Source organism: Emys orbicularis, chromosome 3, assembly GCF_028017835.1.
Source record: "Emys orbicularis isolate rEmyOrb1 chromosome 3, rEmyOrb1.hap1, whole genome shotgun sequence".
NCBI lineage: Eukaryota > Metazoa > Chordata > Testudines > Emydidae > Emys > Emys orbicularis.
This window is the reverse complement of record NC_088685.1, coordinates 123,096,165-123,112,093: the sequence shown is the minus strand read 5'-3', so window position 1 is coordinate 123,112,093 and position 15,929 is coordinate 123,096,165. Positions and strand designations below refer to the sequence as shown.

At 42.1% G+C, this 15,929-nt stretch overlaps 1 protein-coding gene across 1 annotated transcript in view; it reads right to left on the bottom strand.

Annotated features, from left to right (window-relative positions):
- The window catches only part of FNDC1 (fibronectin type III domain containing 1), a 148,345-nt gene that overhangs the window by 95,484 nt on the left and 36,932 nt on the right, over positions 1-15,929 (bottom strand). The window contains 2 exon segments of the mRNA XM_065401446.1: positions 6,866-6,934; positions 7,461-7,526. Coding sequence (XP_065257518.1) covers positions 6,866-6,934; positions 7,461-7,526 — 135 coding nt within the window.

Genomic DNA, 15,929 nt, shown 5'->3' with positions numbered 1-15,929 from the left:
CTGCAAAAGTTCCTCCCCCAAACTTGTAAAGAGTGGCATGAATGACCTTCTTCTGCTGGAAAGGAGGTGGATGCAAGGTCGGGCCTCTAGAACAAGGCTTAAAGTGGATTAGATCTTCAGAGCTACCAGAAGGATACAGAAATGCAGTAGTTCTAACCCAGCAAAATGAATCAATAAATGAAAGAAGAATCCCACCAAGTTTTCTCTCTCATTCTTCTACAGATAGTTTTAAAGGTAATTCCAATTGTGAGATAAAACCCTTTTAAAAGTATCCACAATCTTAATACCTACTGGCTTGGCCTCCTCTCACCATTGAAAATGTTTACTTTAAAACACTTAGCATTTGGAGAGCCCATTACAACATTAACCGATCAGTCTTTACAACAACCCTGTAGATAATCCCATTTTATGTCTTGGGGAACAGGGTCAGAGAGGCTAAGTAATTTACCCACGGTCACAGAGTGTCAGGGCGAGATGCTGGCTCCATAGAAGTCAATGGTAAAACTCTCATTGACGTCAATAGGGCCAGGATTTCAACTTCAATGTCATAACCAGGATTAAAACGCCTGGAGCCACTGACGCCCCACTCCTGTGTTCTGACAGCAGCTCTCTATCACGGTCTCTAGTAATGGTGGGGGAAAGTATCCCAGTGTTTTCTATTAAGTGAGTTCCTAAATAATAAATGTTAATAACAAATACAGTATGGTAACTCATCATTAGCATGTGTCTTGCAGTGTTTATTATTTTTCATTTGGTTCTCTACCGTTCTCAAGAGGAAATTCATTTCATACATCTGTTTTAAGTACTGGTATAATTCTGATATGCCATTTTAAAATTGCATTCAATGTGAAATGTACAGATTATGAAGCAGAGTATATTTGAAAGAGGAGAAAGTAAACCAGCCAAGTCAAGCACATAAAAACTTTTCATTAATCTGTATAACTCAAAGTTTGCCATCAATCTGCTATTCCAGAGAAAAGGGGGATGGAGGCTACCACTATTCCAAGAAATGAAAAGAAAACAGCGCCTTAACGACCCACCAGACCATGGAAATGGATCAGATTAGACCACAACTCTCCTGGTGCGTACCCGCTCTGTCATCCTCAGCCTTTGTAATGAGCCCGGTGCCACATCAGCATACGGGAAATAAAATACCAAGAAAAGTTGTTTTCAAACCAAAGCTTAATTCACTGTATCACCTTGGTGAAATATTTATGGAACGGAAATTTAAAAAAAAAAAAAATACAGCAGCTTAGGGCCTGCACGATCCAAGTCCTATTGAGTTAATGGAAGCATTTCCATTGACTTCAGTGAGAGCTGGATCAGGGCCATAGTTGCAGGAGCAGAGCCATTTCCTGCAAAAGGTGTGCCAGTTCAAACAATGGTGATGTGGCCCTCTGAGATTTATCCTCACCACTGCTTATTTTTATCCCCTTTGTTCTGCTACTGCAGCGGCACTGGAGACATATACCTGCAGAGACAGACAGACCACTAACTTTGGTAGCTTATTTCTACAATTGCCCTACTGTCAGTACTATACCTTGACTAAGCCTTCACTGGACCCAATTCTTCTCTCACGCCCACAAGTTTTGTGCCATTGACTGATGCGAAGGAGATGAGTACCAGGCCTAAGATGTGCTATTTACACCATCAAATAAGGGCAAGATCCTGATGCCTTACTTAAGTTATGTACTAGCTTACTGCAATCAGTGGGACTGCTCATGGTGTAAGGTACTACTGAACATGAGTAAGGGCATGAGAATCTGGCCAGAACAAAGAAAGCTTTAATCCAGCTCCCATTGAAATCAATGGCAAAATTTAATTTGACTTCAAAGAGAGCAAGATCTGGTGCTTGACCGAACAGGTAGGTAGCTTCTCCTTGCTATTCAAAGAACAATGTTCTAAGATGTGCTTACATGGATTCTGGGACAGGTCTTGCACTTAAAGCCAATGGAAGTTTTCTGATGGATTTATATGGATTCTGTATCAGTCCCTCTCTTGGGACATGATCAATCATTAAGAAGGCTGAGGGAAGTTCCCTATAAACCCTTTATCTGTTGTGTGCAAGTATGTCAAAAGAAGTAATTTGTCTGCACTTCTGCTTGTCTGTAGCAAATAGGCAATGTAATTCTTTAGTTGTCTGCATAACACAATGGAAAGTGTGCCATAATTCACCGGGCCCGGGCCAAGAATTTTCGGCAGTGTACCAGTAGCCAACAGTAATGTCTGTTTTATGTGAAACCATCCATTATAAATCTTTAGAGGAGGTTACCTGGCATCCAGAATACATTTTTTAAATTGACAGGATTTGCAGACATGTTCAAAAATGGTGCAAAACTCTCTTTTAAGAGCCCAGTGAGTGCTAAGTACAGTAGCACAGGGACATTTTCAAACTCAAGAAAGAAATATGGTCAATGCATGCATTATTACTTAGGGACAACGAGTGAATTGCTGATAGGCTAATAACATTCCAACCCCACCCTCAGGGCCAGATCCAAAGTCCACTTAAATCAATGGAAAGACTCCCACTGATTTCAATGGGTTTGGCTTGAGCCCTACACATCTAGATTGCTATTCCATTTTGTGTTTGTTGCCTTCTTCTATTAATGTCAGTCTAATGTCGCGTGTACTCTCAGAAAAACATGAAAAGAGCTGTCTCAGTGCATGACAACAACAAACTTCATCCTGCAATGGGTGCAAGAGTCCGACTCCACGTGGATCAGCTTGCAGGATCGGGGCCTGAATCCTCATCTGCCAAAGGTGAGCCCTCCCTCAGGTGCTTTGTACTGTCACACTCTACAAAGGCTGGGAGTGGAAGCTAATATTTCCTTTAGTCTCAGTTGTAAAGGTGTCCATCCAGAGCACTGAGCAATCATTATAAAATACACTTATGCTCAGAACAATAAGACAGTTTGGGCTTATTAGGGGCTGAGGGGCTTGCTAAAGCTGATGAACCTCTTAAGACTTAGAAGGTAGGAGGCTGGCAGGCTGCTAACCATTGTCTCCAATGGCTTGTGTGGTGAATTCCAGAGGTCTCCCTAGAGCCTCCTCAGGCTTATAAAAGGGGCATGAACCTCCTAGGACTCATGGCAAGGCCACACAAGACTTCTAAGGTTTTCAAGAGGGGGGCTAGAAACCCTGATGAACCTCTTAAAGCTTACAGGTGATGGTATTTGTCGTCCCCACTACACACAGTGAGCCTCACAGGTGTCACAGGGGATAGAGGCAGTCGGGGGCTGAAGAGCCCTATAAGGGCCTATGTGGGGAGCCCATGGCGAGTGCCACTTCACTCTGCGGGACTCCTGCATGGCGCCAGGGGAGCAGCAGGGAAGACAATCTTCACTTCCCCATAAGTGCAAGTCAAGGGGTTATAATGCTACACTGGGAATAGGTCTCCCTGAAGAGTAGCTGTAACAAATTTACTTCCACATGCACTCCATCTCAGAGTGCCTTTCCATGCCCATTTCTAAAATACCAGTTTTACTCATTGTGGCGCTCTGCACAGAGGGAGAGCCGCATTCAAATTCAAAGCAGTCCTGTGTTCTGCTCCTTTTTCCTGAGTTAATGTTTAATAGGTGATGCTCCCTCATTTCAGAATCAGTTAATTTAGTAAATTACTAAAATAGCATATTGTACTAAAGTGTCTTACATTATTAAATCCAGTTTAAAATACATAAGAAACCTAGCTAAGTCATACATCAAGAGACCAGTGGAAATGGATTATGGTAGCTTTTCTCCTCTTCCAACATATTCTAAATTACAAACATGGATAATTTTGTTATATTAGTATTTACCAACAGAAAGAATTCCAAGTAGTCTCCCAGCCCAGATGTTCTTAAAAAAGAATTGGACAGTTGGTCCATAAATCAAGTTAGCAATTTCCCCATCACTTTCTTAAGCGACTTTGCTTACTTCACCAATCAGCCAACTGAACACACATATCCTTAAGCAGAACCATAAAAATAGCATTAGACTTTTCTTTGAAATGCAATCTGAGAACATAACAGAGTCACCACTGCTTTTCTGGGGCAGAGTTAAAGCTGTGTTGGCTATCTGAGTGCTACTTCAACCCTGAATTTCCTCCATTTCTATTGTTTGTTTGTTTTAAACTCTAACATTCTTGAAAAATAGTACACACTCAAAAAAATGATATATACCTACAACCTTACTTCACCTTAGGGTTTCATACTCTCATATAATACTTATAAAACATTTAAGATGAAGTATAAAGTGTATATCAATGAGAGAGAGAGAGAGAGAGGAACAATTTAAAAAAAAAAAAACTTTATTCATGAAATCAGTGGAGCTACTTGAGGAGTAAGGTACTACTTGGTGTGAGTCAGGGAGGCACAATCCGGCCCTATGAAGTCACACAGTGTGTGATCTAACAAGCCTGGAAACAAATTAGTGCCTCCAGGGAATGCACTGGTACCTGACCACAGTGATTATTTATCTGTCACGACCATTGGTCCCAGCGCTGACTGCATTTTTAAATAAATACAGTGAGTGTGTTTATCTAAATGTCCTCAAACTTTATAGAACACACATTGATTTTATTGGAATGTGTGAACAATTACGTGAATGGGAGGGAGCATGTGTAGTTTACAGAGAGGGGCCTGCAAGTCATGGCTGCTGCATTCTCATTCTGGACCTACCACGGAATTGTCACTGGAGTATCTAAGGAACCGACCTTGGTGGGATTTGGGGCAAATCATTCACGTATTATGTTGCATTTTAGGCCTTGGGGGATCTGCAAAATAGGAAAGAGGATTTGGTCCTTAACCGTATTGTAGATGTTATATACTTCCCAACAGTCCGAGGTTTTGTGGGAACATCTGCCTTCAACCAGGACATGGGGCTTGGGGGTCAAGGGCAGTTTGGCACAGGCTCCCTGTTTGAGAGGGCTGTGTGGTGCTGCAAACTGTTGCATGAGTCATAGCGCCACTCGGATTTGGCCCAACTGCCCCTCCATCTCAATCTACGGAGGAGCAGATGAGCCAAACCTGAGTGGCATTGAGACCCTGTGTGCTAGATCACAATGCTAGTCAAATTTGGCTCTGTCTCCATCTATGGAGGGCCGGATAGGCCAAACCTGAATGGTACCTGTTCCACTTTAACCACTTGGAATGTTGGGAGATATGCTATTATTACCCATCTGTAAAATGGCTACAATAATACTTACCTATCTCAGAGGAATTGTGAGGCTTTACTAATTTATTAACACTTATGCAGTAGTTTGAGAGTCTCAGAGGAAAATTGCTACATACTGTGGTGTTTTGAAAACTGTGTTAAGGTTATAAGCTATCACTTTGAATTCTCAGGGGTTCTCCTGGTTCTGCTTGCAAGCTAGGGGGCATTGTAGGGAAGAATGTGATATGGATCTAGCAGCACTCAGTCTGCAAAGAGCCAGCCTAGAGCAAGGTGGGGTGAGTTGTGCCACTCTGCCTTACAAAACATTCTGCTTTCCCTCTCTTTTTAGGGTTCTTGTCTGTTAAGGTTCTGAATTTTAAGAACTATGCTATGTGGCAACCTTCCAGAACAGTATTGTATGGTTTTAATCTAACTTCTCCATTTGCCGTGAACATACCACATATGCTCAAAATATTATTACTTGATAGAAATGCATCTGGATGTATTTTAAATTGTAGATATCACATGCCCTTTTCATCACCTAAAATGGGGACTGTTCTGCTCGCAGCTTGTCAGCCATATCCATAAACTGAATTTGACTAGAAACAAAAATCCTACATTGTGCTGCCCAGTTGAGTTATGTTGTACTTACCTCTCCTCCAGCATGCCCCCCTCTTTCCCCAAAAAGCCTCACTAATTCTGCTAGTACGTTTGTACATTCAAAAGTTTCAAGCATAAAAAAGCAGTCGTACAAGGTGTTTAGTAGGATGCACAAACTTTAAGGCTGACAGGGACCACCATGTGAAGGGTCCTTCTCCAGATCCCACCAATTGAGCACTTACCATCGGGTGCAAACCAGCCCTGGACTATGTGGTGTCGCCTTAATAGGCTCTGCATTGGAATTGGCTGGTCTAGCGACATGATGATCCAGTGGGGCTACATCAATGGCCCCAATACTTGTGACTGCAGCAGAGCATCTCAAAATATGAAGCATCTCCTGAGATGCCAGCTGCTTGAGTGCAAATGTCCTTCCAGTGACCCAAAGGAGTGCAGAGATCAGGCAATCGCATGTGAACAGATGTGGTGGGAAGCAGTTTGAGGACACAACAAGACGAAGCATAAAAAAAAGAAACCACTAAGCATTTTTCTCATCATCAACAAAACAACACTGCTGGCTGACACGAGCACTGCACCAGATGCCAACATCAAAACAAATAAGTGCACTCATATGGATTCAAATACGTAGCAGAGATGGACAATGTCTATTTTGTACATTATGTTACACAGCCTACTGGTCTAGTAAGTCTTCATTAGAACATGTTTCCCTTTTAAAGCTATTGCTTTGTGGGTCGTATGAGTTTGTCTTATCTGTTGCTACAAGGAGGTAGGCTTTAATTACATCAGTACAGCCATCTGGACCACTATCTTTGAGTATAATACATCAATACCACCACCAGGGTAATAACAAATACACAGCCTGAGACAACTCCATTCTGAAGCACACAGTAACAGTGACTGATTGATGCTCACAGTTATGGGGCACACGGCAGTGTTCTATGCAGCACAGCAGCTGCAAAAGACATGGATCAAATGAAAAAAAGTATGTTGCACACGGGATTAGTTTGACAATGAGATATAAATGACATGATTGTCAAGGAACGCATGTGTGATAGAAGCACAAAGCACTTGGCAGCTTGCGCTTTGTTGGATACATGAACCAAGTGAGTAAAAATACTTGTCATGGTTCCATTAAATGGTCCTGGATCCATAAAGGCAAAGCCATCAGCCTTAATTCATTCACCTCCTAAATTAGGGAAATGCACCTTTATAGTTAGAAAAAAACGAAGCTTGGCTTCTCATCTTTCATTGTTACACTTTGTTATCTTCTGAGAAGCAGTCTGCTAAGTGTCCTGGACTTACAGAATATGCAGTGCTAATAGTCAAAAACACTTTTTTGCTGTATTTTTACAGAATTGCTCATGTATGTATTTTTAATTAATGTTCACCAGTTGAGGGACAAATTATCTTCTGCATTCAGTTTATCATGAAAGCATTCCAAGTGTCTATCGCAACATCAATTTTCAGTCTTTTGATTCAGGGTCTGATCCAAAGTCCACTGGAAGTCCTTCCACTTTCTTCAGTGAGCTATGGAGCTGGTCTCTAGAGCCTAACTACATAATACAACCATCTGTACGGTACATATGGTTTACTCTGAAACCCACATACATTCTGGTGTGAGATAAGATGACAGCAAGGCGTAATCACTAGCATTACCCATTCAAGTCCAATTAGAATGCAAAAAGCCACCCTTTTATTCCAGCTAAACTTACCAGGTGGGCCCTCAGCTCTGTAAACTGGATAGTTCACTCTACTGTGGTTCTCTGCTGTACTTTTTGCTGGTTACATTACCCCAGCTCTAAAACATATGGTTTACATCAAGCCACTGTTTCAAGTATCCAGGAGCTACAGTAGGCCATTTGATTTACCAATAGTTTAACTTAGAATGAAATACAAAATCAGATACAGTCCATAGCCTGTGGACTGTTTTCCAACGGAGAGAAAGATGAGCATATAGTATAAAAAATTAGGGAAGTCCTTTACAACTTTAACTTTTCCACATAGAAATATACTTTAGCTAGAGACAATGGAGTAAAATGTAGTGAAGGATGTATTGTGTGTGACACGCATACTTTTATTATTCTCCACTCTCAAACTGAAGTGCTAAACCAGGGGTCAGCAACCTTTCAGAGGCATGCCGAGTCTTCATTTATTCACTCAGATTTAAGGTTTTGTGTGCCAGTAATACATTTTAACATTTTTAGAAGGTCTCTTTCTACAAGTCTATAATATATAACTAAACTATTGTTGCATGTAAAGTAAATAAGGTTCTTAAAATGTTTAAGAAGCTTCATTTAAACTTAAATTAAAATGCAGACCTCCCCCCCCCCCCCCCCCCGATCGGTGGCCAGTACCCAGGCAGTGTGAGTGCCACTGAAAATCAGCTCGCGTGCCGCCTTCGGCACGTGTGCAATAGGTTGCCTACCCCTGTGCTAAACAATAATTGGAAAAATATGAACATTTTGCAAGACCAAAGTTTGAAAATAATTAAAAAAAACCAACTACTTAAAAGAATGTTATTGCAAATGTACTTTTAAATCTGTGTGAAAGCCCTCACCCAAACCTTCCCTTGCCTAGATGGATCCCCTACAATTGGCTCTCTAATTAATGTTCTTTTGCTTCCGGCTGTTTTGCTTCAGGGCAATTCTCTCATTTCTACTGCCATGGCCCTAGGATTCTGGCACTTCTGTCCCAGAGACCTCCCACTGTCTGTTCTCAAAAATAACAGGAGTACTTGTGGCACCTTAGAGACTAACAAATTTATTAGAGCATAAGCTTTCGTGGGCTACAACCCACTTCTTCGGATGCATATAGAGTGAACCATATATTGAGGAGATATATATACACACACATACAGAGAGCATGAACAGGTGGGAGTTGTCTTACCAACTCTGAGAGGCCAATTAAGTAAGAGGAAAAAAACTTTTGAAGTGATAATCAAGATGGCTCAGTACAGACAGTTTGATAAGAAGCAAGTGTGAAAATACTTACAAGGGGAGATAGATTCAATGTTTGTAATGGCTCAGCCATTCCCAATCCCTATTTAGCCCTGAGTTGATTGTGTCTAGTTTGCATATCAATTCCAGCTCAGCAGTCTCTCGTTGGAGTCTGTTTTTGAAGTTTTTCTGTTTTAAGATAGCCACCCGCAGGTCTGTCAAAGAATGGCCAGACAGGTTAAAGTGTTCTCCCACTGGTTTTTGAGTATTATGATTCCTGATGTCAGATTTGTGTCCATTAATTCTTTTGCGTAGAGACTGTCCGGTTTGGCCAATGTACATGGCAGAGGGGCATTGCTGGCACATGATGGCATATATCACATTGGTAGATGTGCAGGTGAACGAGCCACAGATGGTATGGCTGATGTGATTAGGCCCTATGATGGTGTCACTTGAATAGATATGTGGACAGAGTTGGCATCGGGCTTTGTTACAAGGATAGGTTCCTGGGTCAGTGTTTTTGTTCAGTGATGTGTGGTTGCTGGTGAGTATTTGCTTTAGGTTGGGGGGTTGTCTGTAAGCGAGGACAGGTCTGTCTCCCAAGATCTGTGAGAGTAAAGGATCATCTTTCAGGATAGGTTGTAGATCTCTGATGATGCGCTGGAGAGGTTTTAGTTGGGGGCTGAAGGTGACAGCTAGTGGTGTTCTGTTATTTTCTTTGTTGGCCCTGTCTTGTAGGAGGTGACTTCTGGGTACTCGTCTGGCTCTGTCAATCTGTTTTTTCACTTCAGCAGGTGGGTATTGTAGTTTTAAGAATGCTTGATAGAGATCTTGTAGGTGCTTGTCTCTATCTGAGGGATTGGAGCAAATGCGGTTATATCTTAGAGCTTGGCTGTAGACAATGGATCGTGTGGTGTGTCCTGGATGGAAGCTGGAGGCATGTAGGTAAGTGTAGCGGTCAGTAGGTTTCCGGTACAGGGTGGTATTTATGTGACCATCGCTTATTAGCACAGTAGTGTCCAGGAAATGGACCGCTTGTGTGGATTGATCTAGGCTGAGGTTGATGGTGGGATGGAAATTATTGAAATCATGGTGGAATTCCTCAAGGGCTTCTTTTCCATGGGTCCAGATGATGAAGATGTCATCAATGTAGCGCAAGTAGAGTAGGGGCATTAGGGGACGAGAGCTAAGGAAGCGTTGTTCTAAGTCAGCCATAAAAATGTTGGCATACTGTGGGGCCATGCGGGTACCCATAGCAGTGCCGCTGACTTGAAGGTATATATTGTCCCCAAATGTGAAATAGTTGTGGGTGAGGACAAAGTCACAGAGTTCAGTCACCAGGTTAGCTGTGACATTATCGGGGATACTGTTCCTGATAGCTTGTAGTCCATCTGTGTGTGGAATATTGGTGTAGAGGGCTTCTACGTCCATAGTGGCCAGGATGGTGTTTTCTGGAAGATCACCGATGGATTCTAGTTTCCTCAGGAAGTCAGTAGTATCTCGAAGATAGCTAGGAGTGCTGGTAGCGTAGGGTCTGAGGAGAGAGTCCACATAACCAGACAAGCCTGATGTTAGGGTGCCAATGCCTGAGATGATGGGGCGTCCAGGATTTCCAGGTTTATGGATCTTGGGTAGCAAATAGAATGTCCCTGGTCGGGGTTCTAGTTTAAGATAGCCACCCGCAGGTCTGTCAAAGAATGGCCAGACAGGTTAAAGTGTTCTCCCACTGGTTTTTGAGTATTATGATTCCTGATGTCAGATTTGTGTCCATTAATTCTTTTGCGTAGAGACTGTCCGGTTTGGCCAATGTACATGGCAGAGGGGCATTTTTAAGATAGCCACCCGCAGGTCTGTCAAAGAATGGCCAGACAGGTTAAAGTGTTCTCCCACTGGTTTTTGAGTATTATGATTCCTGATGTCAGATTTGTGTCCATTAATTCTTTTGCGTAGAGACTGTCCGGTTTGGCCAATGTACATGGCAGAGGGGCATTTTTTAAGATAGCCACCCGCAGGTCTGTCAAAGAATGGCCAGACAGGTTAAAGTGTTCTCCCACTGGTTTTTGAGTATTATGATTCCTGATGTCTGTTCTCAGCTCATCTGGTCCCCAGGGCTCTCTTGATCTAAGTTCTTTTCCTCTTTATCTGATCCCTTTGACGCCTACTTAGCCTTCTCTCAACATCTCTTTTGTTGACCCTTTCCCTGTCTGTTAGATCCCTTCCTTCCATATTGCTCTTCCAAAGACACAAAAGAAAATCTTTGCACTTCTATAGTGTCCTTCATCCCTTTTATAAAATTAATTACTTAGGTTGGGATTTTCAAAAGAACGTAAGAGAGTTAGGCACCAAAATCCCATTCAATGGGATTTCAGTTCAACAGGAGCTTCATAATATCCCCAAGAGATAAGTAGGTACCCATTTTTCATACATAAACCAAGGCATAGAAAGTTTAACAGTGACTTGCCCAAGGTTGTACAATACTTGCCCAAGTGAATCAGTGGCAGAGCCAGAAATAGAACCCAAGAGTCTTCACTTCCAGATGGCTCCTTTAATCACTAGAGAACACTCTTTCTTCCTGTAGCTCTTTTCTTCTCCTAGACTCCCCTTCCCAACCTGCTCGCAGTCAGAACTTGTTGACTATTTCAACCACAACTTTGTTGCTTGTTCCTAAAGCAGGCCTCTTCGGCCGTAATTGTTTACGATGACATTTCTGGATGAAAGGGGTATTATTTCTGGTACACTATTAAGGGGGTTTTCTGTGACACAGCTGAACCATAGCAATTGGAAGTACTACGGACAGTACTGAAAATTACTCCTCATTCATAGAATACAAAGGGCCAAATTCTGCCTTTATCTATACCCCAGGAACCTAATGAAGAATTCAGGGTGAACAGTGCAGCTGCAGAAGCAGAATTAGGCCCAAAGCTTTTTAACTGGTTCTGGGAACAAATACATGTCAAATCTGCAACACTTGAGTAAGTTTAAATTGTTCACAGACCTATTCTCCCAATCATTGTTTCCTGATTACCTTCCTGGAGGTTTAAACATGGGGAAGGGGTTCTCTGCTCTAAGGCATTTACAGCCCAATTCAAAACTACCAGATAGGATGAAGAAAATATCGGGACACATGGGGGGGGGGGGTAAGAGGGTCCCGCCGGCGGAGCAAAAGAAAAAAGAAAAAAAGCAGAGTCCCGCCAGCAGAGCAAGGGGGGGGGGAAGCAGAGTCCCAGAGTCCCGCCGGCAGAGGGGGGGGGGGGGGGGGAAAAAAGCGGAGTCCCGCCGGCGGAACAAAACAAAACAAAAATAGGAGTGCGAAATATCGGGACAAATTGCGTCCCGACCAAACCTCGGTCGGGACGCGGGACAAACACCTATAAATCGGGACAGTCCCAATTTTATCGGGACGTCTGGTCGCCCTAATTCAAAACACACTGATGACAATGGGAGTCTTTCCATTGACTTCAGTGTGCTTTGCGTCAGGGTGCTCAAAGGGTGTTACAAACAGGTTAACAAACAGATGAATTCATTAGTTGTCAAAGAAAACACTTAATATCAAGAAAGAGGGTGAATAAAAATGTTTTTCCTGCTACACGGTTATAATGATGGACATGAATAATTTGATCAGATCAATGAATCAGATGAGATCACTGAGTCTGACTGGAAAATGACCATTGCTTCATGTGCTCACATTCTCAATAATGAGAGAATGTTTATCCTCATTCACTGTGATGTTGTGACTCTAAGCACCCCTGTATTCATACCCTACACATTATTGTAATAACCTTTGTGCAAAATATGCCTTGTGAGATATCATTAAAAAACTAACACTGATAATTAATACTCTTGTGTAATGTAGGTATGAAATGCGTATTATGAGTTATGAAAATAAGGTGAAATTATGACTAAAATGCATTTATCAGACAAGTCTGGTAAGGGAGTAAACCAGCTTCTCAAAGACAGAGGACAAGCAGATGCCTCCAGCCAGGTGTCAAAGTTGATGGGCAATCACGTGTCAAGTGGGCATTATTTGGCAAAGAAGTGGGGCAAAGAAGTGGGGCAAACAGATGGATCAGCATTTTAGCAAATAACAGCATGGAACCTCTTTCATCACCAGACTCCAGGTCTCCTTCCTCCCAGCTAGAATGAACTTTATCTAAGGTTAACTCTCAGGAAAATGCATTCAAAGGGTGACTGGACTATAAAAGTGAGGAGCAAAAACACCCCAATTCTTCTCTCTGTCACCTAAGAAAACAAAGAAACCAGCTCTTTGACTTTGGGTGGAGATCCTGACCTGAGAATTTGGTCAGCCATGTTGCTGGGAACATGTGGTAAGGATTTTACCTTGAACCAAATCTAGTTTGTTAAGTTTTAGCTATTAGGAAGTATTTTATCTTTATTTCTCTTTAACCATTTCTGACTTGAATACCTTATACTTGTACTGACTTAAAACCTCTCTCTTTGTAGTTACATAAACTTGTTTTATTTTTAATGTAAACTAATCCATTGCTGTGTTTAAACTGAACTGTTTTGTAACTCCAATTAAAGTAGTTAATATCAGAACTGCCCAGAAGAGGGCTGGACAGTGCAGAACACATGTTTTTGGGAAAAGTCAGGAGTATGTTGGGGTCAGCCTGCAAGTCGTAACCCAGGCTGGTGGAAGCTAGAGTGTTGCTGACAGGCTGCTGAGATCAGAGCTGCTGGCCCAGGGCAATAGCCGGGGGTGACCGGCATGGTGGTAGGCTGTTGGTGAGTGGCCCAGGTTGGGAACTATAACAGCAAAGCATTGTGAGGCACCCAGGATTATGGGGCAGGTGGTGACACAACCTCTCACTGATCTGCATTGCACCTCAGAATGTGACAGATGTACCTACACTTTTTCAGTGATTTCCCCATAGGCCAGGTTGTACTGTTCCACAGGTCTACTGGCTGTTTTGTTTGGTGTGTCCCACATGACTTTCAGACCCTTCTTAGTGGGCAACAGTTGCGCATTCCTTGGCTTCAGTGAATCTTCAAGTATATAAAGAGTGCAAATGTCAACTCACAACAACTTTAAAAACCTAAGCAGCACATTTGAGGTAATGCATGTAAAGCAGAGACTGAGGCCACAATAAGCCATGAATTTAGTCTTAGCATCTTAGAATTGTTCTTTTCATAGTCACAGCCCTCCCACTAGTTGTCAGTAGAAAAATGGGTAAAGGTATATGTTTCTGACAGCTTAAAATTAAGTGGTATCTGAAACCATGCCATTATAAGAGAAAATCCTCCCATCTTTAAGTCATCAACCTACAAGAATTGTAGCTCAATTGATTAAGGACATCATTTTCAAAAGCAAGCTCTACTGCCTCTCATCAATTTTTTTTAATCTGTTGCTGTTATACACAAACTTAACAGTACCCTATGCTCTTCGGTAGCCCTTGCCTGTGTGATGAATCATATAAACAACGGGGGGGGGGGGTGAATTTGTTTGAAAAGCACTATTATTCTTATTCATACATGTGTAAATCAGCATTCACAGCATTATACCAGTACAACAGGAGAGTGTAGCTGAACAAATAACAGGTTCCTTGCCCCAAAACCGTTACTTCTAAGAACACAGGCGGAACAATACAGAAAAACAAGAATGTTAGAGGTGTACGACTACTGAAAATTATCCTTGGATCCTACACATTCTCCTGGCTGTGGAAGAAATGGTGAGAACAGTACTATGCAGTATAACAAATGGCAGTTTTGTCCAATACAATGAGAAGCGAAAGAATACATAAAAACACTGCAGTAGAAAACGTGCCACATGATGCTTTTTATCCCCTGGTAAAATATATCAAAGCACATGCTCACCGCTGATATATTGGTGCTAAAGTTTACCAAACTATTTCTATGGGAAAGAAGGCTAGGTACTGTAGGTGCAAATGCACATGATAAGATACATCATGACAGAAAATATGCTTTCAAGGCCAGGAACATGACACCTTCTGCTATTACTGTTCCTTTCTGTTGAAAACTCGTGACCTCATTCTTAAAATATGAAATAAGAAAAAGATGTACAGTTTGACCTCATTTTTAAATGATCATAAGAATGGCCATACTGTGTCCATCTAGCCCAGTATCCTGTCTTCCGACAGTGGCCAATGCCAGGTGCCCCAGAAGGCATGAACAGAACAGGTAATCATCAAGTGATCCATCCCCTGTATGTTGTCCTTTGTGATCCTGTCACTAAGGGAGAAGTTCCTATATAGTTTCTCTCTCACACACGCACCCACCTTTTCTAAAAATCTGGTACAGTTGAAAATTCAGACCCCACCCCCCACTTTTCCCCACACAAATTATTCCCACCCATGGTATCAGAGACTTCCCTACTGTTAACTCTCTGAGTTACCTATGCGTTCTTCAGTCACAGGGGGGGAGTTTATCTAACTTTAACCTCTCCCCACCATGGAAAAGGCTGGGAGTTTAGCCCACTAAATCCATGGATACCACTCCCTCAGGACAGATCTTGAGGAATCTTCCATTTGGCAATCTAGTTCAAAATACAGGAAACTTGCTTCCAGATTGCCAGCTGACTACTCCACCACCCTGCCCTCCCCCCACCTCTTGACAACACAGCTTGTACAGAAGTCATGCTGCCAGTAGTTCCTCTACCCATGGCTGCTCACACTGGGCTTTGTGGGGTGTAAGTCAGGGCAGAATTTAGGCCACACTGTATAGGGACAGTAGCCTGTCACCTTCCTCCCAGTGTTATGATCTTTCTGCATCCATTTATTGCCTCTTTTGTTTTACTTAGATTGTAAGCTTTTTGGAGAAGGGACTGACTTTTTGTTCTGTTTGTCCAGCATCTAGCGCAATGAGCTGCTAATCCATGACTAGGGCTTCTAGGTATTAAGGTAATACAAATAAATAATAATGATAATAAATTATTAATAAATAATACAACTATTAAGATTGTAGGGCTCTTTATAAGGCTAACTAAACAGAAGCACCATCTTTATGCTGAGCTTCTAGATTGTAATACAGGGGCCTAATTATCTACTCCATTACACTTGTTTCACACTGTTATAACTCCATTAAAATCAATGAAGCATTAAGAATGTAAAACTGTGCACTGAGTAGAAAATGAGGCCCTGTATGTTCAAAACTTTATATTTGATTAATCTGATGGGACATGCTGAGTGGGTTTCTGGAAGTTTATGGTACTCAGCACAGCTCTCTACTTGTACCAAGTTTCTTTCTAACCCTTGACAATTAGTGGTTAGG